At 38.6% G+C, this 27,783-nt stretch overlaps 1 protein-coding gene across 7 annotated transcripts in view; it reads right to left on the bottom strand.

The window, feature by feature from the left end:
• Positions 1–27,783, bottom strand: part of NEXN (nexilin F-actin binding protein) — a 67,912-nt gene that overhangs the window by 25,339 nt on the left and 14,790 nt on the right. For 3 of the 7 annotated variants that reach the window (XM_021096439.1, XM_021096440.1, XM_005665376.3), the window contains exons 2-9: positions 11,365–11,443; positions 9,704–9,895; positions 9,424–9,499; positions 9,190–9,338; positions 5,090–5,131; positions 3,588–3,785; positions 3,315–3,491; positions 2,519–2,707 (exon numbers count right to left, since the gene is read on the bottom strand). In XM_021096439.1, the coding sequence (XP_020952098.1) occupies positions 2,519–2,707; positions 3,315–3,491; positions 3,588–3,785; positions 5,090–5,131; positions 9,190–9,338; positions 9,424–9,499; positions 9,704–9,895; positions 11,365–11,391 (1,050 nt within the window). In that variant the 5' untranslated portion in view covers positions 11,392–11,443. The remainder of the gene's footprint in view (positions 1–2,518; positions 2,708–3,314; positions 3,492–3,587; positions 3,786–5,089; positions 5,132–9,189; positions 9,339–9,423; positions 9,500–9,703; positions 9,896–11,364; positions 11,444–27,783) is intronic. The other 4 variants (XM_021096443.1, XM_021096444.1, XM_021096442.1 and 1 more) reach the window with 3 other exon arrangements.

Raw genomic sequence — 27,783 nt, forward strand, 5'->3', positions numbered from 1 at the left:
GAGAGCGAAGGGTAATTATTTGTTCCAAGTTTTACATATGACAGGCTTTACCACAAGACCAGTTCAACTCAAAAATAATATTTATACGGTCTTACACTCCACAGATTGCCAAAAAATTATTAATATGTGCTGTAACTGAGCTATAAAAAAATAACTGAGCTATAATATGAAATGAAGATACTTGGCCCTAGATAAGAAAACAACATAAATGAAGGGAAAATTTTTTTCTTCCCTTTCCTGATACAGAAATGTCTCTAGGAAACTAGAGTTTTGGTTTAATGCAGTTTTCCTTCCCTGCACTTTTTTTCACTAGTAATCATGGTAAAAAGGCAGATGTGGCTGAAAAATCTGCCCCTAGGACTAGACTTCTTCATCTTCACAGCTACATCTCTGACCTACCACTTCTGAACCAGTTTGTTCTCCAAAAATTAAGTGCTTTCACAATGTTTGTAGGGTGTCTACATAGAAACCATTCATGAATCAAGGATTACCTAATAATAGACGTAAGATAGTTTTAATATTACTTATTCCACATTTATAGGAAGTCTGTTATGCTAGAATGCACTGTACCACATGCTTGATGCAGTCTCAGCCTCACTGAGTGAGAAGACAGCCGTATAAGCAACAACAAAGCATCAGCGCTCTGGCAGGAAAGCACTAAATGCTATAAGAATGCATGAAAGGGGAGTTCCCGTTGTGGCTCAGTGACAATGAACCCAACTAGTACCCATGAGGATGCAAGTTTGATCCCTGGCCTCAATCAGTGGGTTAAGGATCCAGGGTTGTTGTGAGCTGTGGTGTAGGTCACAGACACGCCTTGGATCTGTCATTGCTGTGGCTGTGGTGTAGGCCAGCAGCCATAGCTCCGATTCAACCCCCAGTCTGGGAACTTCCATATGCTGCGGGTGCAGCCCTAAAAAGAAAAAAAGAAAAGGAAAAAAAAATAATGCATGAAAAGAACAACTTTCTGGAACTTGTTTTATCAGGAAAGGCTCCCAGAGGAAATGAAATATGTGAACAGAAGGTGCAGAGCATAGGGAAAGGAGAAAAGGACATGTTTAATAGAGCATTTATGAAGTTCCAGAGATGACAGCAGAGCATTTTGAAGAAATGGAAAGAAATGTATTATATTGGGAACATGGCAGATTAAGGAAGAAATGAAACTGGAGAAAATAGTAGGGCAAGATTATAAAGAAATTTGTTTTAAAATTTTAGTGTTTGGATTTTTGCTTAAGGGGAGTGGAAATTTTTTTTAGCAAAATAGTAACATAATCAAATTTCCTTTTCTTTTTTTTTAAAGAAAGACCACTCCTGGCTTTACAGAGAAGAATGTATAATAGGCAAGAAAGCAAGTGAATCAGGAGTTAACCCAGAGCAAAGGATAACAGTGAACTGCAATTATGTAGTGGTGATGGGAAATGGGGGGAAAGTGACCAAGTTTGAGAGTAACATAGGAAATGAGACTTAATGAATGACTGGGTGTGAGGCATGAATAAGAGGGGGAAATGTTTAAGACTTTCAAGTTCCTGATTTGAGCATCTTGGTGTGTGATGACACCAAATATATGTGTCTGAAGCTCATCCAGACATAGGAAGAAAACTAGGTCAAGACATCTCTGACGCCAATTAAAATGTTTCAGGAAGGGGATGCAGCATTCACATGCTGACTCACTTAAAAATAAAGCTTGTTGTCTAACTATACATTTTACAAACACTAAAATGACATAAGAAGTACAACTTTGTGAGAGAGTTAAGTTTGGCAGCAATTCCAGAGCGATGATAAGCATTCTGGTGAGTTAGATAATTGTGATTAAATGGCTCTGGTCATTTAATATATCCCACATAGGATGGAGGCTGGAAAGAAAGAAGGAAAGGAAGGAAGGAATGAGGGATGGGAGTAGGAAATGTGGAAAGGGAAAATGGAGAGGAAGGAAGGCAAAGGGGGGTAGGAACACTTTCTCCCCTTGTTTAGATACTTATTTCTGGAAAACATACCTTCCACGAGAAGGAAGTTTATATACATTCCTTATGCTAGGCATAGCAATTTAATCAGAAACTTCTCAACACTGCACTGAAACAAACACCTTTAAATATCTGGTGTTGGAGTTCCTGCTGTGGTGCAGCGCAAACGAATCCGACTAGTATCCATGAAGACACGGGTTCAATCCCTGACCTCAATCAGTGGGTTAAGGATCCAGTGTTGCCATGAGCTGTGGTGTAGGTCGCAGACACGGCTCGGATCTGGTGTTGCTGTGGCTGCGGTATAGGCCAGCAGCTGTAGTTCCAATTTGACCCCCAGCCTGGGAACCTCCATGTGCCATGAGTACAGTCCTAAAAAGCAAAATAAATAATAAATAAATAAATGGTATTATGCCATGGGAGACTTTAAAATGTATATGCCATCCCTACTTTTGGCACAAATTCCAGAAATAATAGGGTATTCCTCAAAGTTGAATAATTTCTCTTACACTCAAAAAAGCTGAATCCTACTGGCCTTCTCCAGCTACATTACATCTTACCATGCTTCTCCTTGCTTCAGCAAATGCCTTCTTTTCTTCCTCTATTCTTCTTCTGGCTTCTTCTTCTGCTTTCCTTTTTTCGTCTTCTCTCCTCTGTCTTTCTATTTCTTCAAAGCTGAGTTTGAGTTTACCAGGGCGGTACGCTTTAAAAATATTTTCTGTGTCTTGGTTTTCTTCCTCTTCATTTACCTAACCAAGAAACAACTCATTACTACGAATTGAGAGTCATCAAAGACAAGAATGAATTACCAATCAAAAGGCACAGATTCAGCCCCCTCACACAGAAATGGTTCTTTCCAGAGTTCCCTTTGTGGTGCAGTGGTAACAAATCCAACTAGTATCCATGACACAGGTTTGATCCCTGGCCTCGCTCAGTGGGTTAAGGATCCGGCATTGCCATGAGCTCTGGTGTAGGTTACAGATGTGGCGTGGATCCCATGTTGCTGTGGCTGTGGAGTAGCCTGGCAGCTGTAGTTCCAATTAGACCCCTAGCCTGGAAATTTCCGTATGTCGCAGGTACAGCCCTAAAAAGCAAAAAAAAAAAAAAAAGAAAAAGAAAGAAAAAGAAGAAAAAGAAATGGTTCTTATGGTTCTTTTCCTCTAATATACTTGATCAAAATCCCCTTCTTTTATAACATTTTATTGATTACAAAATCAAATTTGGAAAAATTCCAAAGATGTACTAAAATTTAATAAAACTTCTCAAACAAATCAAATCATATCATACGTATCAGAATATAATTATGTATTATGATATCACATGTATAAATGTTACATATACTGAAGTCTGTTTTACCATTTGCCTCCTTGCTTCTTCAAAACCCCGCCTCTCTTCTTCTAAACGTTTTCTTGCCTCCTCCTCAGCTTGCTTCCTTCGGTTTTCTTGTCTCTGTCTTTCCAATTCTTCAAAAGTCAGTTTCAATTTTCCAGGAGAAAATGATTCTTTTTTTGCCTCGTTTTCCAGTTCATCATCCTAAGAAAACAATGAAAACCTGTCTGTTAATCACAAAAGGAAATGCTGCCAATCACCCTGATGGCTTTGACGTGATATTTATGAAAAAAAAATTACCATGACCAATGAAAGACACTTTGCTTCCTTGAGAGATCGACGTTGTTCTTCATATCTTATTCTTTTATCTTCTTCATATTTGACCCTTTCCTTTTCTTCTCGCTCTTTTTCTAGATCTTCGAAATTCTTTTTTATTTTGCCAGATGTTTTGTGCGATTTGACAGGTACCACTGTTACCAGCAGTGAATCATCTCCTTCCTAATTGATAAAACAGAGAGTTAGCGTATTTCTTCCTAATCAAAATTTAGGTTTCAGGGGCTTTTCCATCATTGGCGGATTTCATTACATTGCCATCAATGTTATGAAGAACAACACTTTATAGTTTTTACGTATTTCTATTAAATAGCTCTTTCTCTGAATTCGTTGTATGAGTTAGTCTTATGGAAATCCATTGCTGACAAGGTTCAAGAAGCATTTTTTTTTTCCTCGAAGGTGATGTTAATACAGCTGTTTGAATAAAACTGTGTGACATTATCTGAATTTAGCTATCTGTGCACTCATCCCACAAAAGACAATGTGCATGTGAGCATACACTGAATCAATTTGATGGTGGGTGGATTCAGTTTAAACATGCAAGAAAGGTCTCTGCACATGATTTCTCTCTCCATGTAAGTTTCAAAACAGTTCATAACATGAGCATGTAGTAAGGAAAAAGCCTTAGTAATTCCAAGTAATTTAGAAAACATTTATAGTATAGAGAAAACTCCTTGGTATGTGGTCCTATGCAAATATTCTTGAACTTTTTTAGGAGGGGGCTGCATCCATGGCATATGAAAATTCCCAGGCCAGGGACTGAACCTGTGCCATAGCAGTGACCCAAGCCACTGCAATGATAATGCTAGACCCTTAACCCGCTACACCACAAGAGAACTCGTTAAATTTGTTTTTAAAATTCATTTTATTTTACATCATCTATTATTGCCTCTGAACTTTTTTTTTTTTAAAAAAAAGGTAAATTATAACAGGCCCCTAAAATTAAACTGCTTCCAATTTATGTGGTTGTAGTTTTAGACACACCATCAAGTTGATTGATCTTTAATTTAGTTATCTCTTGAAAGGGATAACTAAAATTTTTGTGGTTGTTGAACATTCCTTTATGGCAATGATACTGCACTCTCTGCTAATTTGTGACAACCAAAAACAATCAGGAACTCTGAGGAAAGAAGAAAAATGATGAAAAGAAAACTGCCTTTTTCAAGTGTTAGCTTTCAACAATCTCAACTATTAAGTAACAGTTCAAGAAAGATATTGTTTTGGCAGAGTATCTCAAACAGACTTATGTTTCTAATCTAACCATGAAAACAAAAACATACTTTTCTTTAAAAACACTAAGCTATAGTGTTTGAAAGTACAAAAGTATGATCTTGCGTTTCTGTCCTTTTTGTTGTGGTTGCTATATTTATAATAAAAAGAATAAAACTCTTTTAATTTTTTAATTGAAAGATTATTTGTGAATCAGATAATTTTAGGTGAATGTTTCATTAAAGGAAATGTCCGTTTACCTCTGATGCTGATTCAGTTCCCGTATTGTTTATGTCCTCAATCTATTGAATGAGAATTTCATATCATTATATTACATCAGATCTCTGCTTTTTCCTTTTAAACATACAACTGAAAAGTAATTTAGTTGTGATTTATGGTACATTTTCAAAATTTAGAATTTTGGAAGTCTTTGAATTTTGCTCCAAATTAGCCAAGTATCTCCTTTTAAATAGATATTAAACCTTGGGAGTTCCTGTTGTGGCACAGTGAAAATGAATCCAGCTAGTATCCATGATATGGGTTCGATCCCTGGCTTTGCTCAGTGGGTTAAGGGTCCAGTGTGGCTGTGTGCTGTGGTGTAGGTTGCAGACGAAGCTCAGATCTGGCGTTGCTGTGGCTGTAGTGTAGGCTGGCAGCTATAGCTCTGATTTGACCTCTAGCCTAGGAACTTCCATATGCAGAGGGTGCAGCCCTAAAAAGAAAAAAAGTAAATAAATAAAAGAAAGAAATTAAACCTTATTGTTAATTTTTCAAATTTTTTTGTTTTTCTGGGGGTTTTTTGGCTGTGCCTGTGGCATGTTGAAGTTCCCGGGCCAGGGATCAAACCCACGCCACAGCAGCAACTGCGCTGCTGCAGTGACAACACTGGATCCAAAACCCACTGCACCACAAGGGAACTCCATTTTTTTGCATTTTGATACCAATATCAATATCTAGGGAACAACATAATAAGAAAAATTAAAATAAAGCCTACCTTTGTAATTCTGCAATTTGAATAATGGACCAAACTCTTACAACCTGGCTGTGAGCTTACAACCAGCAGTTATAAATTGAAATAAGCAAGTTAAACTGAAATACAGAAAGAGTTCTCCATTCTCTGTCTCTGCCACAGCAAAAGGAAAACCTATTATTAGCAATCAATTATCATATATTTAACAATAAAAATATATGGCAAAAATACAACTGACACAATAATAAGGTACAGTGAAATGTATAGGTTTTCACATGGCGAGTTTAGAAGTGAAAATAATTCTGGCAGTCATAATTGTTTATATTATGACCAGACCTAGGTAGGACAGGCCATCATTCAAAAGAAGGGCGCTCAATTTGGCCATTACTCAAAAGAAAAATCACTAGGTTAGCTTGAAGGGCAGGCTAATGTACATACGAAGTGAGAAATGACAGAAAGATGATTTAAATAAAATAGTGTTTGAGATCTCAGGAAAAGGAAACATAAGCGATAGGAAAATGGGAGAAGTTAGAAAGTAAAAATTCAGGTTTATTGTTTTAATTTGACTTTTAATACCAGTGAAAGACCTGGAAGTAGTTAGCGCCTCACTTAGTCTAATGTTGTCTCAGTGCTCCAGAGACACTGCCCATCTCGTTGTGCCACAGGGGGAACTCCAAACATCATTTATTTTAATTACACATTTTGTTCTTTATTTTACAATTTGTATTATAAATAGAATTATTTAAAGTGATATATTTTATATTTATAATAAATAACCTAAAATGTTTATTTATTATAATTGTATTCCTTTGTAAAATTTCATTTCAAATGAGATCAGTCGCGTTCAGGGTGGTATGGCCATAGACAAATTTCATTTCAAAATGAGTACTAATCTTCAATAACTGGAGGTTGCAGAGGTAAAATACACCATCCTTTCTTCAGATAAAGACGTACAAAATAATAAAATATAGCAAATTACAATTCTTCTCTATAATTCATCTGGCATATGATATTATTGGCCACCATATAAATGGACATTTGTGCCACAGCAGGGGGTTATCTGCAAAGTCAGGGTAAATAAACTTCTTCGACATGGAATATGCTTTGCCTTCTTTGTCACTTTTTTTCAGAAAGGTAGAAGAGACTAAAAAAAGCATAGCAAGTAGACTTAAAGCGCTTAAAAGAACAGGCAAAAAAGAGTCAAGAACAATCTCACAATAAAAATGGTTATGAGGAGTTCCCATCGTGGCGCAGTGGTTAATGAATCCGAGGAACCATGAAGTTGCGGGTTTGATTCCTGGCCTTGCTCAGTGGGTTAAGGAGCCGGCGTTGCTGTGAGCTGTGGCGTAGGTCGCAGACGTGGCTCAGATCCCACATTGCTGTGGCTGTGGTGTAGGTTGGCAGGTGCAGCTCTGATTAGACCCCTAGCCTGGGAACCTCCATATGCCACGGGTGTGGCCCTAGAAAAGGCAAAAAGAAAAAAAAAATGGTTATGAAAGACACAATATACTGTGAAGACTATGTTAGGATAGTTAAAATATTGATGAGAGAAGAAGAGAAACTAAAATGGTTTCATGACATTTTTTCTATATGCACTGTTATTCAAGTGAAACATTTATTTACAGCCCAATGACTTTGTACCAGGCACTGAACTATGCGATTTGCCTTTATTAACTCACACAATATTATTAAAAATTCTAGGATACAAACACCATTATTGTCTCATTAAGTTCAATACACTGATCATCTCTTTTGATCGTACAGGTATATAAGCATATATAACTGGCTTCTGTCATTTTGTTCAACTCTATGACTACAGACCACATATAATATGAAACAAATATCAATATATTAAAGAAGTTTTTTGTGAATTGACTAGTCCTTTACTTAATAAAATGTAATTAGAACTGAGAATTTCAAGTTTCTATATCATTTTAATCACTGACGATTTTGAGAGAATAGACTTTTCTGGAAATTAGATTAGATTCTGGAGGGTATGTTGTTGTTGCTGCTGTTTTGACCACTCCTGTGGTATGTGGAAATTCCTGGGCCAGAGATCAAACCCGCTCCAGAGCAGCCACCCAAACTGCTTCAGTGACACTGCTGGATCCTTAAACTGCTACATCACAAGAGAATGCCAAGACTCTTGAGTATTTTAAAATACTTACCAGCCTCTTAGCTCTCATGCACTGAACTAAAATATATGGGAATTCTAAGTTCATTAAGAGACTATACCAAAATTTATCACGACATTGTAGATCAACTATACTTCAATAAAACTTTAAAAAGAGAGAGAGAGACTATATAAAGGAGTTCCTGCTGTGACACAGTGGGTTAAGAATCCAACTGCAGGAGTTCCCATTGTGGTGCAGTGGAAACGAATCCAACTAGGAACCATGAGGTTGTGGGTTCCATCCCTGGCCTCGTTCAGTGGGTTAAAGATCTGGTGTTGTCCTAAGCTGTGGTGTAGGTTACAGACGTGGTTTGGATCCTGAGTTGCTATGGCTGTGGCATAGGCCCGCAGCTGTAGCTTTGATTTGACCCCTAGCCTTGGAACCTCCATATGCTGTGGGCGCAACCCTAAAAAGCTAAAAAAAAAAAAAAAAAAAGAATCCAACTGCAGAGGCTCAGGTGGCTGTGAAGGCATAACAGGTTTGATCCCCGGCCTAGCACAGTGGGTTAAAGAATCCAGTGTTGCTGCAGCATCGCTGCTGTGGCTCAGATTCAATCCCTGGTCCAGGAACTTCCATATGCCATGGGTGTGGCCAAAAAAAAAAGAGAGACTGTATAAAATCACAGTAATAATGTTTTTATCCTTCTAATTTGTCCTCCGTGGCTCTGCGCATCAGTAATGGCTATATGAAGGAAATGGCTGCTACACAGTTCTCCCCTCTCCTGTTGCTGTTCCTAACTGAAAAAAAAAAAAAAAAAAAAAAAGCTAAGCTAGCTCACAACACCATTATTGAATAAAATGTGATTTAATTTATTTCAAATTATTGAGTAGGACGATGTCCTAATTATGCCTTCACGTTTGATAATAACCGAGTATTTTTTGATTACTATTAAAAGACTAGCATTTTGTCATAGGCACAAGCATACTTTACGTGGGAAACTGTCTTACATCTCTATAAAATTCTCTAATGTGTCAAGAAAAATAAGGAATGTGGACAGTGTAAAGAATGTAGACACAATGATAAGATGGTATATAACAAAGTTATCTCAGTATTCAACCTGGAAATAGGCACATTCTGTCCTTACCCTCCTATGCGTTTGATACTAAATATGTCATTTTCACGTTATATTAAAATATTTTAATTAGGCAACATAGTGGTTAGTTTTACTCTATAATTGGTTTCTGAAGCAAATACCAACTTAATATCTTGTGTATACCTGCTCAGCCCTTTTTGCTAATTCACGCTGAATCTTCCGCTTTTCTAACATATCCTGCTCAATTCTGCGTTTTCGTTCCTCCTCTGTTCTCTTCCTTTGTTCCTCTTGTCTTTGTTTCTCCATTTCAGCAAATTTACCTTTAACAGTTCCTAAGAACATACGACATAGGTTTGATATTTTGCTATGTTTCGTTTTTTGCAATTTTCTTGACCATTTACCCCTCAAGTGTCTTACCTGTTAGCTTTGGGACATAAGCCTTTTCTATTTTAGAAGATACCTCTTCCTCATCAGAAGCAAGCATTTCTTTAATCTAGATGGTTAAATAAAGTAATATGAACATGTCCAAACTTCAGACTATATCATATTATATGCAGAGTTTGAAATTAGTTTTTAAACACAGAAAATATTTTAAGTATAGTTAATATGAAATGTAGATAACGCGAATCATAAATAAAATGTAAATTTAAAAGGTGAAAATAAATATTTGCATGAGAATAAAAGAAAAGAAAATAACCTCCTGCTTTCTCCTGTTCCATTCTCTCTCTCTAATATATTGTTCTTTTCTTCTTTGCTTTTCGTCTCTAGATCTCCTTTGATTTCTTTCTTCCCTGGCTCTCTGCATGGCTTCAAACTTATCCTTTACATCACCCTTGCCAAGTTTTGGCACATAGGATTTTGGTACAGGTTTAGATGAAGAAAGCAGAATCTTCGTTAGAAGAAAACAAAGAGAAGAAAGTTAAAAAAAAAAAAAAACAAGATAGGAAGAAATTAGATAAAGATAGATCAGAATGAGCAATATAAGAAATATTTATAGAAACAGAATATAGAAATGAATTTGAAACCTTTGAAATTATAGAAAACATGAGAGTAAAAATTACATTAATATATCGCAAAAAAGACCTATTTCCTAGGTGCGTTCCACTGAAGCTGAAGGCTTCGGAAATATAAAAATTGAATACTGGAGTCTAATTTAAAACAATCTGTATTTTACTGTCTTAATTCATTAGTAAAGATTCCGATTTTACATCACTTGCTTAAAAGACACCAAGGCTAATGTTAATCAATTAGATGAAGTTGAAAACAAAGCAAAAAGCTTCGGCCTAATTCACCTATCAACCTTCTTGCTTGTTTCCATATCTAATATGAACAAAGCTGAAGGCCTTTACTTCTCATTGAGGCTGAGGGGAACCAAGGTCTTTGTGCACGAGCAGCGATAGTTGTTGTTACTACTGCTATCCTTGAAACCCACATTGAAAATGTATAAGAATGCCGCATCATTCCAAACAGGATGTATCAGAGAGGAGACTTCCCAAATGCCAAATGAGCTTTTCCATCAAGGGAGGGATCTAGTAAGTGGAGACTGGAGAAATGATTTTCCTCCATTCTGAAACCAGGAAAGGAAATTATCTTCATCTTTTTGAAAACTACACTGATCTCTGAAAGAAACTGCAGCCCATAAAACTTCATTGCCTCAGAACACCAAAGCCTTTCTCCTACAACCAAGAACCAGAAAAAGGTTAAGTTTAGGTGCGGGAGATGCAGACTATAGCATGTGGAGTGGATAAGCAATGAGGTCCTGCTGTCTAGCACAGGGAACTATATCTACTCACTTGTGATAAAAGATAATGTGAAAAAAAGAATGTATAACTTTTTTCAATATATATGTATAACTGGGTCACTTTGCTGTACAGCAGAAATTCACATAACATTGTAAATCAACTATGATAAAAATTTAAATATATAAATAATTTTTTTAACAGGTTTAATTGTGGCTTTTAGAAAAAGTAGCTAAAAGGATCCTCACCTTTTTCTAAGAAAAAGTGAGAATTATCTCTTTCTCTTAAGGGTATATGTCAAATCTGTTTTTCTTTTTAATACTGAAAAAATAACTTCTAAGATTTATCAAGAGATTAAAAGTCTCGAAAGATGCCCACCATCACATCTCACTACTATTCACAAAATTTAATAGCCATGCTTCCTAGATAAGAATCTGAATAAATATACTGGGTCCGAGACAAGCCTGTGAATTTAAGCTCTTCTTACGTTTTACATCTCGACACTATGTTACTATGAACTTCTGGAGATAACCTTTCCGCCATAGGATTGCCCTTTTAGCAGTTCTATAGTTAACTCTACAACACCCTCATTTTTTTTTTTTTAATTTTTAAGACTTACCTCAGCCTTTTGGGAAATATCATTCATGTTTGCGCTCGGTGGTCGTAGGGTGATTATGAAGCTTTGTAATTTTATGCACCTGAAAAATATATTAACACTGAATAAGAATTTTTCTAGTATGCTATGTATTTTTGTAAAGAGAAATAGCATGTTAATTGCCCCTCAAAAAATAATGACATAATCCAGGCAAGTATAATAACCCTCAGCTCCTTTCCCTAAAATTCAGGGTATACAAAGTACAAGGTACAGTGTTAAAAGATCCTTATAAGTTTACAGCCCAGAATAGCTTAGTGAATGAATCAAGGGCTCTTGCAAAGAATTCATTCTGCAGTCATTGGGTGTATTGTTCTATAAACATCAACAAGGTCATGGTGGTTGATCATGTTATCTAGGTCTTCCATATCTTTACCAAAAAAAAAAAAATATATATATATATATATATAGGGGGGCCTAGTTCTATCAGTCTTCAACTATGTGGAATTATCTTCCCTTAATTCTGTCATTTTTTTTTTCATGTAATTTCAGATTTTTAAAGATGCATATATACATTAGGACTATAAGTTGTTTTTTTTTTTTTTGGTTTTGGTTTTGGCCACATCCACAGCATGAAGAAGTTCCCTGGCCAGGGAATGAACCTGTGCCACAGCAGTGACCCAAACCATAGCAGGACAATGCCAGATCCCTAACCTCTAGGCCACCAGGGAACCCTTATAATATTTTCTTTTCGAAATGGCCTTTTCATCAGTATGAAATTTCCCTCCCTTCTCATTGTCTTGAACTTATTCTACATTAAATAGTCACACCAACTTTCTTAAGTTTAGTTTGCATAGTATATAATTTTCTAGCCACTTACTTTCAATCTATCCATGCCTTTATATGTTAAAGTATATCTCTTGGACACAGCATGTAAACGAATCTTGTGTTTTAAAAAAAATCAATTTAAATAATATCTGTCTTTTAATTGCAGTTTTATCTTTTTTTTTTTTTTTTTGGCCGCCCTGCAGTACTTGGAGACTCTAGGCCAGGGATTAGATCCGAGCCCAGCGCCAGATCCTTTAACACACTGCGCCTGAGTGGGGATTGAACCTGCATCCTGGGGCTGCAGAGACGTAACCGATCATTGTGCCACAGCAAGAACTTTGCCTAGTCCATTAACATTTAATGTAATTATTTATATGAATGGACTTAAGCCTACCATTTTACTTTTTGTTTCTTGCTTGCCCCTCATTTTCTGTTCCTCTAGTATTTTTCTACCTACTTCTGTATTACTTGAATAATTTTTAGAATTTTATCTACTGGCTTTAGATTTTTTTAATTTAAAAAATATTTAAGGTATCATAGACATACAATAAGCTATACTTTTTGAGAGTGCACAATTTGATAAGTTCTGACATATGTACGTACCCATGACACCATCGCCACAATCAAGATACGAATATTTGGAGTTCCCATCCTGGCTCAGTGGAAGCAAATCTGACTAGTATTCATGAGGACACAGACTCAATCCCTGGCCTTGCTCAGTGGGTTAAGGATCTGGCATTGCCGTGAGCTGTGGTGTAGGTCACAGACGCAGCATTGATCCCACATTGCTGTGGCTGTGGTGCAGGCCAGTGGCTACAGCTCCGATTTGACCTCTAGCGTGGGAACATCTTTCTATATGCTGTGGGTGTGGCACTAAAAAGACCAAAAAGAAAAAGAAAAAAAAAGATACATATTTACATTATACCCAAAAGTTTTCTCGGATCCCCTTACTTCCCTTTTCTTCTTGCCTTTCCCTCCTCCATCCCTAGGCAGATATGCTTTCTGTCACTGCAGATTAGTTTGAATTTTCTATAAATGGAATCATACAGTATTTACTCTACTGTCTGACTTCTTTCACTCCGCATAATTATTTTGAGATACATCCATGTTATTGCATATATTGATAATTCACTTCTTTCTATTAATGAATATTCTTTCATTGTATAGAACATTCCACAGTTAATCACTGTTAACCATTCATCTGTGGATAGACATTTATATTGTTTCCAGTTACTACTACAAATAAAGCTGGTATGAATATTCATGTACAAGTCTTTGTATGAGCTATGCTTTTTTTATTTCTCTTGGGTAAATAAATAAAATATAGGAATTTCTGCTATGGCCCAATGGGATCGGTGGCAACTCTGCAGTGTGGGACATAGGTTCGATCCCTGATCTAGCATAAGCCGTTAGGATCCAACGTTGCCATAGCTGTGGCTCTAATCTGACCCCTGCCTTGGGAACTCGATAAGCTGCAGGGTGACCAAAAAAGAATAAATAAATAAGTAAATAAATAAATAAAGTGTAATAGCTAGGTTTTATGGTAAACATATGAACATATGTTAACTTTTTAAGAAACCACCAAGCTGTATTCTAAGGGTTGTACCATTTTATCTTCCCACCAATAGTGTATGAGAGCTATACTTTCTCTACATTTCATCAACAGTTGGTATGGTCTTCTTGTGTTTTTTTTTTTTTTTCCTGTGCCCATGGCATGTGGAAGTTCCTGGGCCAGGAACTGAACCCAAGCTACAGCAGCAACACAAGCCACAGCAGTGACAATGCCAGATGGTGTGGCCTTAACTTTAAATATTCCAAAGGTGTGCAGTGACATCACACTGTGTTTTAACTGACATCTCCCTAATAGCTAATGATACTGAACATCTTTTCATATGTTTCTTTTCTATTTGTACACTTTTTTTGGTAGAAGTATCTGTTTAAATCTTTTACCTATTTTATTACTTAGTCATTTTCCCATTTTTAAGCGTTGAGAGACTATATATCTGGATACAAGAGCTATATCAGATGTACGAATAGTAAAGACTTTTCTCCCAATCTTTGGCTTGTCGTTTCATGTTCTTAACACTGTCTTTTGAAGAGCAAAAGTCCTTAATTTTGATAAAGTCCACTTTATCAAATTTTTCTTTTATAGATGATGCTTTTGGGGTTGTACTGGCACAAAGAACCCACAAAGAACTTATACTACATTTTCTTCTATAAGTTTTATAGTTTCAGGTTTCAGGTCTTTAATCCATTTTGAGTTAATTTTTGTATATGGTGCTAGTTCCTTTTTTTTCATATTGGAAAATATTTTTCCAGGGCCAATCATCGAAAAAACCCTGTATCCTTTCCCCACTGAAATGCTTTTGCACCCCTGTCAAAAAACAACTGACCACACATATGTGGGTCTATTTTTGGACCCTTCATTTTGTTCCATCAACAATGTTTGTTTTTAACTATAGTTACTATGCCACAATCTTGATTAGTGTACTTTATAATGAGCCTTGAAAAAGACAGTGTAACTCTGAGTTGTTTCCTTTTTTTTTTTTTTTTTTGCTGCAAGGACCCAAGCAGCTACGGTGACATCAGATCCTTAACCCATTGCACCACAAAAAACTCCCAACTCTGTTTCTTTCCAAAGTTGTCTTGTCTATTCTAAATCCTCTGTATTCACCTACAAATTGTAGAATCATATTGTTAATTTCTGTAAAAATTTCTGCTGAGATTTTGATTGGGATTGTGTTGAAAACCGTGCATGGATTGGGGGAGAATTAATGTCTTAATAATGAATCTTCTGATCTAAGAACATAGTATATCTCTCAATTCAGTTACATCTTCTGTATTTTTTTTTCTCAGAAGTGTTTTGTAGTTTTCAGTGTGCAGGTCTTCCACACCTTCAGTGAGATTTATACCTAAATAATTTCTTTCTTTTTTTTTTTTCAGGGATACACCCACAGCTTATGGAAGTTCCCAGGCTAGGGGTGGAATCAGAACAACAGTTGCCGGCCTACACCACAGCCACAGCCACGCAGAATCCAAGCCACATCTGCAACCTACACCACCCCTCATGGCAACAACTGGATCTTTAACCCACTGAGTGAGGCCCGGGATTGAATCTACATCCTCATGGATACTAGTTGGATTGGTTTCTGCTGAGCTGAGATGGGAACTCCATCACATAGTTGATGCTATTATAAATGGTGCCATTTTTTAGATTTCAATTAATAATGAATTGATTTTTGTATCCTGATTCTATAGCCTGCTATCCTAGTAAAGTAATTTACGACTTTATTGTAGATTCCATCAGGGTTTCTACTTAGATGATTACAAAATCTGTGACACAGTTCTAATTTTTACTTTCTAATCTGGATGTCTTTTATTTCTTTTTCTGGCCTGAAGGTACTAGCTAGAACCTCCAGTACAATGTTAAACAGAAATGTTTCTTAGACACCTATATCATATTAAATTCTTTTCTATTTCCGTTGTGGTGGAGTAATATCAGGAATGGCTGGTTGGATTTAATTTCATGCTTTTTTGGTGTCTACTGAGATAGTCATAGAGTGTTTATTTTTATTGTGGTTGATTACATTAATGTATTTTCCAATGTTAAATAGATTTTATATTCCTAGAATAAATTCCATTTAGTCATGAGGCATTATCCTTTTAACATACTGATAATTCAATCTGATAACATTTTGAGCATCCTCCATTCTGAGCACCTGGCAGGCTTTCAATATTATGATGAAGAAGAGTGGCATGAAAGATGGGATTAAGGTGGCTGAATAGGACTGGAGCTCAACTCCTCTCCTAAAAACAACAAAATTTACAATCAAATGTCAAGCAATCTTCAACCAAATGGACCAGAAACATTCAAAAAGATATCCTACTCCGGAAGACAAAGAGGAGGCCACATCAAGAGGTTACACAACATAAGCAACCCCATACCTCCCGGGTAGGAAGCCCCACAGACTGGAAAGCAACTGGTTCACAGACACTCACCTACACAAGTGAGAGTTCAGAGCCCCACATCAAACTCCCACGTGTGGGGATCTGGCACTGGGAGAAAGAGCCCCTGGAGCATCTGGCATTGCAGGCCAGTGGGGCTTGTGTGCAAGAGCTCCAAGGGACTGGGGTAAAGGGAGACCCCATTCTTAAAAGATGCACACAGACTTTCACGTGCACTGGGGCCCAGGGCAAAGTAAAGTCTCCATAGGAATCTGGGTCAAAACTGACTGCAGTTCTTATAAGACCTGGGAAAACAGGGGTGAATGTGGCTTGTTGTGGGGGAAGGGCATTGGAAGCAAAGATCTCAGGAATATTCAGCAGCGTGCCTTTCTCTGGAGGTGGCCATTTTGGGAAAATCTGGCCAGCCCCACCCATCAGCACTGAGAAGCCCCAGGCCAAACAGCAATCCAGGTGGGATCACAGCCCCACCTTCAGTAAACAGGCTGCCTAAAGACCCCCCAGGCACACAGCTGCCTCTAATCTCACCCAGAGACAAAGCCCCACCCACCAGAGGGATAGGAATCAGCTCCACCCACCAGTGGGCAGGCATCAGTCCCTCCCATCAGGAAGCCTACAGCAAGCCCCTGGACCAACTTGAGCCACAAGGGGGGCAGACACCACAAGTAAGAGAGGCTACAACTCTATCATCTGTAAAAAGGTCACCACACCAAAAACCTATAAAAATGAAAAGACAGAGAACTATAACTCAGATGAGGGAGAAAGAAAAAACCCCAGAGAAACAGCTAAGTGATCAAGAGATACTCAGCCTTCAGGAAAAAGACTTTAGACTGTTTTGATGCTGAAGATGATGCAAGACATTGGAAATAAACTGGAGGCAAAGATGGATAACTTACAGGAAACACTGAGCAGAGAGATACAAGATATAAAACTTAAACAAGAAGAGATGCAAAATACAATAACTGAAATAAAAAATTCACTAGAAGCAGCCAACAGCAGAATACAAGAGGCAGAAGAACGAATAAGCGAGGTGGAGGACAGATTAGTAGAAATCACAGATGCAGAACAGAAAAGAGAAAAAAGATTGAAAACAAATGAAGAGAGTCTCAGAGAACTCTGGGACAACGTTAAACACACCAACATCTGTATTACAGGGGTGCCAGAAGGAGAAGAAAGAGAGAAGGGGACAGAAAAAATATTCCAAGAGATAATAGCCGAAAACTTCCCCAACATGGGAAAAGAACCACTCATTCAAATCCAGGAAGCACAATGAGTACCATATAAAATAAACCCAGGGAGTTCTCTGATGGCCTAGCGGGTTGAGGCTCCTGTGTTCTCATCGCTGTGGCTCTGGTTGCTGCTGTGTGGCGTAGGTTCAATCCCTGGCCCAGGAATTCCCACATACTGCCTGTGTGGCAAAAAAGAAAAAAAAATACAAAACAAAACAAAACAAAACAAGAGAGAACCTGAAATAAACGTTGCAACTCTTATTAAAAAATAAACAAATTAATTAATTAATTAATTAATTAAAATAAATCCAAGGAGGAATATACCAAGACACATATTAATCAAACTGACCAAAATTAAAGACAAAGAGAAAATCTTGAAAGCAGCTAGGGAAAAGAAACAAATAACATAAAAGGGAACCCTGAAAAGGTTATAAGCAGATTTTTCAGCAGAAACTCTGCAGGCCAGAACAGAGTGGCATGATATACTTAATGTGATGAAAGGAAAAAACCTCCAACCAAGATTACTTTACCCAGCAAGGCTCTCATTCAGATTTGAAGGAGAAATCAAAAGCTTCACAGATAAGAAATCTGGTAACATTTTGGTAAGTTGTGCCTTGATGCTTACAAGGCATATTGATCTGTAGTTTTATTTTCTTGTAGTGTCTGCTTTTGTTAACAGAGTGATACTCCTCTCATACAGTAATTTGGCAAGTGTTTCCTCTTCTTTAATTTTCTGGAAGGGTTCATGCATAATTGGTATTATTTTTTCCTTAAATGTTTGCAAGAACTTCCAAGTGAAGTCATCTGTGGCAAAATCTTTGTGGGAGGAAACAATACAATGGGAGTGGGCTGGACATCATTCTACATCATTAACAAGGTCCTAACTTTTGTTGTTTAGTAGGTCTGGGGTGTTTATTACATTATTGACAATAATTGCCTAATAAAAGTAGGCCTTGCATGAATGAGTGTGTCATTAACCAAAGTCTGTGAGTAATCTATGCGCCTGAGATAAAAATAAACGGCTCTAGTCCTGTTCTCTTACCTGAGCCATTGTATCATATCTAGAGATACCTATTAGATATTTCCTTTTGCATAACCAAAAAAACCTTGTCTTCGTTCTCGGTTTCTCAAACCTTAGAGGTATTTTTGGTTCATTCATCTACATCTCCTATTAAAAGATTGTCAAGATTTGTGAATGTTACTTTCAAATCTGTTCTTATATATCACTTCACTAGTTTCAATGCCCTCATACTAATACAAGCCTTCATCACCTCACACTTTGATGACTATAATTTGACAATCAGACCTTAATCTAAATTCCAACTCTGGGAGTTCCTGTTGTGGTGCCGTGGTTAACAAACGTGACTAGGAACCATGAGGTTGCGGGTTTGATCCCTGCCCTTGCTCAGTGGGTTAAGGATCTGGCGTTGCTGTGAGCTGTGGTGTAGGTTGCAGACGCAGCTCAGATCCTGCATTGCTGTGGCTGTGGCGTAGGCCCAGTGGCTACAGCTCCAATTAGACCCCTAGCCTGGGAACCTCCATGTGTCATGGGAGTGGCCCTAGAAAAGGCGAAAAGACAAAAAAATAATAATAATAAATTCCAACTCTGATGCTTCCTAGTTAGGATTAGATGAGATAACATCTGTGAAAACTCAAGAATAATACCTAATATTAGCAGGTATCAACAATTTTGATTTTTTTTTTTTTTTTTGGTCTTTTTAGGGCTGCACCTGTGGCATATTTTCCCAGGCTATAGGTCAAATCTGAGTTACAGCTGCTGGTCTAGACCACAGCCACAGCAACACAGGATCCAAGCCACATCTGCAACCTACACCACAGCACACAGCAACGCCGGATCCTTAACCCACTGAGCGAGGCCAGGGGTCAAACACTCATCCTCATGGATCCTAGTCGGGTTCATTAACCACTAAACCAGGAAGGGAACTCCAGTTTTTTGGGGATTTTGGGGTTTTTTTTGTTTTTGGTTTTTTTTTTTTTTTGTCTTTTGTCTTTTAAGGGCTGCACTGAAAGCATATGGAGGTTCCCAGGCTAAGGGTCCAATCAGAACTGAAGCCGCTGGCCTATGCCACAGCAACCTGAGATCTGAGCCACGTCTACGACCTACACCACAGCTCACGGCAACATTGGCTCCTTAACCCACTGAGCAAGGCCAGGGATGGAACCCAAGTCCTCATGGATGCTTTGCTCAGTTTTGCTAACGGCTGAGCCATGACAGGAACTCCTCCAATTTTGATTAATTTCAATACTTGTAGACTTCCTCACCACAATTTACCCTTTTCAGTAAAAACCTACACTCCCTGCAAGGCAACACACTTTAACATATTATTTATGTAATTTAAAAGAGTAATATCAAAGGGTATGGTGAAAATTTGAGCAATCTCACATGGGATTATAGGAACTTATCATTTTAGCTGAATTAATTGACCAGAGGGAATGTCAGGAAGCCTTTTTTTTTTCCCCTGGTGAAATGAAAGAATATTGTGTGGCTTGGTGATTGTGAAGAATTAGCCGGAGTTCCCATCGTGGCGCAGTGGTTAACGAATCCGACTAGGAACCATGAGGTTGTGGGTTCGATCCCTGCCCTTGCTCAGTGGGTTAACGATCCAGCATTGCCGTGAGCTGTGGTGTAGGTTGCAGACGTGGCTTCGATCCCGCGTTGCTGTGGCTCTGGCGTTGGCCTGTGGCTACAGCTCCGATTCGACCCCTAGCCTGGGAACCTCCATATGCCGAGGAAGTGGCCCAAGAAATAGCAAAAAAAGACAAAAAAAGACAAAAAAAAAAAGAATTAGCCTGTTAAGAGTAATCCTGGAGAATAAATGAATCAGCCAGCCCTCATCATCTAATTTTTTTAAAAAATCTTCAAATTATTATCTTGACTTATTTAGATTCAGAATAAAATACGATTGATTTTTAAATTTAGTATGAGTAAAACCACTTAAAATAGTTTTTAAAATGTCTTTTCAGTATTCTGAGCTCTCAAAAATTTTGAAAGTCTGTGAAAATTTAAACAGTTCTACTTTAACTTTTTTATTTAAAAATATTTTTAAGTTATTACTTTTCATTTTAGTTTTTGGCCACACCCACAGCATGCAGACGTTCCAGGGCCAGGGATCAAACATGTGCCACAGTATAGAGACTGGAGTCACTGCAGTGACAACGCTGGATTCTTAACCTGCTAAGCCACACGGGAACTCCCTAACTTTAACTCTTTTGGTTGAAATACAAGCAAGTTACCCTTTCCTGACAGTTTGCTCTGTTCTACAATTTGAAGATTAAAAAACTGTAGCATAATAAGTTTATTAGTTTTTATATTACAGGGTTGTTTTTTAAGGTGTACAAACAAATAGGACCCACATCTCTTGCATAGTTCTATGCTGAAGAAAAACTTTCAAAATCAAGCAGATGAGTTATTTGTAGAATTTCTGTACAGATGCTTTTTAAAAGGCATGACTCTGCCTGGTAGAAACAATAACATGTTTCAATTGCCAACTCAGGTGACTTTCTGCACTAAAACCAGAGTTAAAGGTATAAATTTGACTACATTTTGTTTATTAAAGTTGCAGGAAAGAACTCTGTTCCATAGTCATTGATTGTATTGTGTTATCTAAACTCATAGTCTCACTAATACATCTTTTGATCATAATGTGAATCAACTATGGTAATAATCCAAGCTAACATTTACTGAGTCTTTAACTATGTAGCCAGTAATATGCCAAATAGTTAAGAAGCATTATTTCATATTTCCCTCAATAACCCTTTAAAGTAAATACCATCATTTCCTCTCAAAAAACTCTCCGAGCTCAGTAATTTAAAATGTCTTGGGGAGTTCCCGTCGTGGCGCAGTGGTTAACGAATCCGACTAGGAACCATGAGGTTGCGGGTTCGGTCCCTGCCCTTGCTCGGTGGGTTAAGGATCCGGCGTTGCCGTGAGCTGTGGTGTAGGTTGCAGACATGGCTCGGATCCCGCGTTGCTGTGGCTCTGGCGTAGGCCGGTGGCTACAGCTCCGATTAGACCCCTAGCCTGGGAACCTCCATATGCCACTGGAGCGGCCCAAGAAATGGCAAAAAGACAAAAAAAAAATAAAAAATAAAAATAAAAAAATAAAAAAAATAAAATAAAATAAAATGTCTTAAAATATTAATATGAGAATAATGTCTTAGAGTTTATCTAACAGGATTTGAGGTCGTATGTTAAGTTGTTACAGATGGGAAAACCGAGACTTAGAAAAGTTAAGTAACTTGCCAAAGACCCGTACAGTTAATGGGCAGTGGATATGGGAGAGAAGCAGGCAGTACAACTACTGAGTCTGCATTCTTACCCAATGCATTATGCTGATGCCAAGAAAGCAGTACAACTGTTTTGTGTGATGGGGACAAGAGGAATGCCAACCAGCTTATAAGGTTTTACCTACTTGTGTAATCAACAGAGCCTTTAATCCAATTATTTGAGAACCACAATTCTGAGCAGCAGAAATAGGATGAAAGCTAAAAAGACATGATTAACTGTGTTCTCTACATTGAGTGAATCTGTCAGCTTTAGCTGGCAACTGGCAGCCAAACCTGGTGCTGGGGAAGTGAGAAACACTGACTTTACCCTATGTGAGGAGCACAGAGTTTTTATTTAAGCAGCTTATTTCCTTTTAAAATGATACATACCAGTAGCTGCTCTCCAAGTGGGAGTTAAGCAGAAAGGAGAGTGAGGTTATTAAGCAGTTCTCAGGTACTGAATAAAATGCAGCTACTCAGCTGGTTGTGGTTTAGAATTCATTTAGTAGACTCATTCATGGGTGATAAAGTCAGGGACTGCTTGGTCTCTGACTTTTAAAGTGCCCAAGTCAGCGACATGCAAACAATGAGAGTAAAGAATCAAATAACAATATTCACATGTATGTCATCCTCTTGTTTAAGGAACACACTGATATAGCTCGTCATTCTGCTCAATTGCCAAGAGTACAAAAGGCTTCTGAGTTTCTTATTAACAGAACATTATTTAACAGTGTACTCCCAGGGTAACCAAATTAACTTTCGTTTGTTTAGTGACTGTGAGAATTTTGATTTTATAAAGGCTTTTTCTTTTTTGTCTGCACCTGCAGCATCCAGAAATTCTCCGGCCAGGGGTGAACCCATGCCACAGCAATGACCTGAGCCACAGCAGTGACAACGCCAGGTCCTCAACGTGCTACACCATGAGGGAACTCCTATAGTAGCTTTTTGGGTTTTTTTAATTATAGTTGTTTACAATGTTGTGCCAATTCCTACTATATAGCAAAGGGACTCAGTCATATATATATGTATATATGTGTATATACATGTTCATTTTTTTATATTCTTTTCCATCACCGTCTATCCCAGGAGATTGGATACAGTTCCCTGTGCTGTACCATAGGACCTCGTTGTCTATCCATTCTAAATGTAATAGTTTGCATCTATTAACTCCAAACTCCCTGTACATCCCACTGTCCTCCCCCTCCCCCTTGGCAACCATAAGTCTGTTCTCATGTCTGTGGTCTGTTTCTGTTCTGTAGGTAGGTTCATCTGTGCTATATTTTGTATTCCAGATATAGGTGATATGATATGGTATTTTTCCTTCTCTTTCTGACTTATTTCACTTAGTATGAGACTCTCTAGTTGCATCCATGTTGCTATGAATGGCATTATTTCATTCTTTTTTATGGCTGAGTAGTATTCCATTATATATATGTACCATATCTCTATGAAGGCTTTTTAAAGTATTACTTGACCCAACACTCTGTGAAACATTTAAAAATTAGTTGACGGTCACACATTTTAGTAAATCTCAACACTAAACCATAAACCCATCAAGGAAATTCCTGTGGAAGGGAGTCACAGACACTGAACTTTAGTCAAGGAACTAAAAAATGCCATAATACTCTAAACTGCAGCTGAAAACCCTAGTACCCCCTCTCCAGTTTCACTCCACAATGCCCCACATACTCAGGCCCTTCTTTCCAGAAGGGTACAGTCACCTTCACCTCTGCCAAAACTACCTCTTCTATCAGCTAACTAGGGACCATGCCATGAACTAACCCGCTCAATATGTAAGTGCTCATAATTATTTCTGACGGAATGTGTATTTTGAAATTAAAATTCAGAACAAATGGCAAATACAGGTTCAGTCTTGCCGTAACTGTTCATAAACCCCCTCTCATACATAAATTTACAAACCAGGGTATTCTTTGTTTTTCTTTTTAGGGCCACACCCATGGCATATGGAAGTTTCCAGGCTAGGGGTCGAATTGGAGCTGCAGCTGCTGGCCTATACTACAGCCACAGCAATGCAGGATCAGAGCTGTATCTGCAACCTTCACCGTAGCTCACAGCAACACGAGATCCTTAACCCACTAAGTGAGACCAGGGATCAAACCCACATCCTCACAGACACTATGTTCTTAACCCGCTGAGCCACAACAGGAACTCCCAAACCTGTGTGTTCTTAAATGTGATAAAAGATTCATACAAATATAATTTGAAACCTTCCAAAATATTCTCTTAGAATTTTGTTTTGCTTAAGGACCTTTGTAGAATTCAGAATTACAATTTTTATAATTATATCCTAAAGATAATTTCCCAGTTAATTGTTGATTTTTCAAACATATGAAGACAATGATGGTGGAAGAAGTATTGGTTAGAGTCTGAAAACTTTGTTAAGGTCATTTACTAGATGGATGGTCCTGGACAAGCCAGTTAACTTCTATGAGTTTCATTTTGACATGTGAATTAGGTATAAGAACGCTTTTCTCATTATATTGCCAAAAAAAATGAACGGCTCACCTTTTTTTTTTTTTTTTTGCCCCCCCCCCCTTTTTTTAGGGCCACACTTGTGGCATATGGAAGTTCCCAGGCTAGGGGTCAAAACAGAGCTGTAGCTGCCAGCCTACACCACAGCCACAGTAACGTAGGATCCATGCTGCGTCTGCGACCTACACCACAGCTCATGGCAACACCAGATCCTTAATCCACTGAGCAAAGCCAGGGATCGAACCTGCATCCTCATGGACACTAATCAGGTTCATTACCGCTGAGTCACGTGGTAACTCCCAATGGTTCCCTCTTTCTGAACTTCATTTCTTTTTTTTTTTGTCTTTTGTTGTTGTTGTTGTTGCTATTTCTTGGGCCGCTCCCGCGGCATATGGAGGTTCCCAGGCTAGGGGTTGAATCGGAGCTGTAGCCACCGGCCTACGCCAGAGCCACAGCAACTCGGGATCCGAGCCATGTCTGCAACCTACACCACAGCTCACGGCAATGCTGGATCGTTAACCCACTGAGCAAGGGCAGGGACCGAACCCGCAACCTCATGGTTCCTAGTCGGGTTCGTTAACCACTGCGCCACGACGGGAACTCCCTGAACTTCATTTCTGAACCTCATTGTTCCATCTGGCACTCTTGGTCACTCCGTCCTCCTGGAAAGCCTTCTCACTCAGCTCCACGACACCATTTCCCTCTCTCTTCTTTTTTTTTTATTTTTTTTTATTTTTTATTTTCCCACTGTACAGCAAGGGGGTCAGGTTATCCTTACATGTATACATTACAATTACATTTTTTCCCCCACCCTCCCTCTCTCTTCTTTCTGACGGCTCCTTTTCCGCTCACCTGGGGGCTTCTTTGACGCTCTCCACTTCTTAGACGTGTGTCTGCACATGTCAGTCTTTGCCCCTTTCTTCTCACCCTACACTTTGTCTTCCGTGATTTAATACACTTCAGTAGCTTTAGATTACCTCTCTGGCCTCTTTTCTCGCCAAACCTCCCTCCCACCTACCCCTCGTGATGAAATACTGGCACACCCAGGCCTTTTCACAGCTAGCTCCCTCAGCTTGATAGTCTTCCCATTCTCTTATTCTCTGAGCCACTCATCCTGTAGTTCTTAGAAAATGCCCACGTGTCTCCAGCAAGCCTTCCTAGACTCCACGAGACTGGGTGAGGTGTTTCTCCTGTGTGACTTTCCATAGCACCCATGCTTCCCCTAATTGTGGCATGTACCACACTGTATGGCAACACGCCACTTGACCACCTCCTCTACCAGAAAGGTGGGCTCTTTGAGAGTAGAGACTGTATTTGATACCCCATTATATCCACAGTACTTGGCATGTGCCTGGTACATAGAAGACATATATAGTAACTGTTTACTGAATAGGTCAAGTCTGCCTACTTCAAGAGGAAGCGCTTTATAAACAGTTAAGCACTGTCTGGATATAATGTATGACTATCATTATGATTATCACCATGCAGGAATACCATATAAACAGAACAGGTCATTCTTTTTACAAATATTTATTAAACATCTACTATGTGCCAGGCCCTCTGCTAGGCCCTGAGAGATGCAGCACTGAATAGAGAGATGCTCTATTCTCATGTTCTGAACAGTCTCTTGGCCAAAATTCTGAACAAAAGCCTTGGACCAGGATTTTTTTTTTTCTTATCTTTTTTTTTTTTTTTTTTTTTTTTTTTTAGGGTCACACCCACAGCATAAGGAAATTCCCAGGCTAGGAGTCGAATCACAGCTGCAGGTGTCCGCCTACACCACAGCCACAGCAACTTGGGATCCAAGCCGCATCTTCGACCTACACCACAGCTCATGGCAACACCGGATCCTTAACCTACTGAGTGAGGCCAGGGATCAAACCCACATCCTCATGGTACTAGTTGGGTTTGTGGCTCCTGCTGAGCCACAACAGGAACTCCTGGATCAGGATTTTTAATAGTCTAGTCTACTTTGCTATCTGCAGACACAGGTAAGGTAACAACATCAACCAGACCTGATATGGAACTGAAAGGTAGCAAAACACCAGACCCCAACCTTCCAGTTAGAAGCCTACGACAGTGACTTCCATTCTCAGTCCACATTTTACACTTCTCTCTCTTCCACCCAGACTTTCATCTGTACATCTGACAGATTTTATGCCCCTTTCCCAGATTACAGAGGATTGGTTCCTTTCCAGTGCCTAGCTCCATGCCTGTCAAATAATAAATTGTAATTTAAAATCAGTCCCCAAAAGCCTTCTTGGAAAGGTTTTCAATATCCATGTAGTAATCATCAAACTGAGATCCCATTCCTTGGGCTCAACTTTTACTCCCTTAACTTTGACTCAACTTTTACTCCCTTAATCGACTGTCTACACTACAATTTAAAATCTGCTAGTAAACATTTAGATTTTCAAATCGATCTTTGGAAACATTCTCAAATTCCAAATATCCAGTCAATCTTTGATTCATTTTATCATCTCCTCTTACTTGCATACTTTCTTACAAATATTATTAGTCAACATTTCACCTACTAGTCTATACAGTCAGGTGGAATTTGCTGCTTTATTTAGCACAGAGGTCCCAGGCTCTCCTTCAATTTCACATAACCGTGCTTACTAGAAATACTTATATATGTTTATCACTCATAGGTATCACTATCATTTTGATCAATAAACTCACAAAATGAGAAGCTTTTAAAATTCAAAGTATTCACTATAACAGTTTCCTCTCCTTTAGAATTCTGAAAAAATTTTGAATTATCAAAACTTTTCAGTAGGTACCAGAATCCAAGTGTGTGGAGGACATGAAAGTTACCTCAGGGAAGCTTTCTGTGATACAGTTTCTTCGAAGTTCTCAACTGGTACATGTTATTAGGATAATGATTTCAAGTACACATTACATACTAATAGAATGCACTTTTAACGGTTCCAAAGTAACTTTTAGCCGTAAATCTTTTGATTTCTTCTTTTTTTTTTTTTTTTTTTTTTGTCTTTTTAGGGTTGCACCTACAGCATATGGAATTCTCGGGCTAGGGGTTGAATCGGAGCTGTAGCTGCCAGCCTACACCACAGCCACAGCAATGTGGGATCCAAGCCACTCTGCCACCTTCACCACAGTCCACGGCAATGACGGATCCTTAACCCACTGAGCGAGGCCAAGGATCCAACCTGTATCGTTATGGACAATAGCTGGGTTTATTACCACTGAGCCACAAGGGGAACTCCCTCTTTTGATTTTTTTTTTTTTTTTTTGTGGTCATTCAGTCATATTTATTCCCTATTAGTTTTTTTTGTTTGTTTGGTTGGGTTTTTTTTTGTTGTTATTTCTTGGGCCGCTCCCGCGGCATATGGAGGTTCCCAGGCTAGGGGTCTAATCGGAGCTGCAGCCACCAGCCTACGCCAGAGCCACAGCAACGCTGGATCCGAGCCGCGTCTGCAACCTACACCACAGCTCACGGCAACGCCGGATCATTAACCCACTGAGCAAGGGCAGGGACCGAACCCTCAACCTCATGGTTCCTAGTCGGATTTGTTAACCACTGCGCCATGACGGGAACTCCCCCTATTAGTTTTTAAACATAACTCTTTTGATTTCCAACAGGGTAACAGCTCGTCATTCTTTCTGTCTTCATCAACTGCCAGGC

This window comes from Sus scrofa, chromosome 6 (assembly GCF_000003025.6).
Source record: "Sus scrofa isolate TJ Tabasco breed Duroc chromosome 6, Sscrofa11.1, whole genome shotgun sequence".
Lineage (NCBI taxonomy): Eukaryota > Metazoa > Chordata > Mammalia > Artiodactyla > Suidae > Sus > Sus scrofa.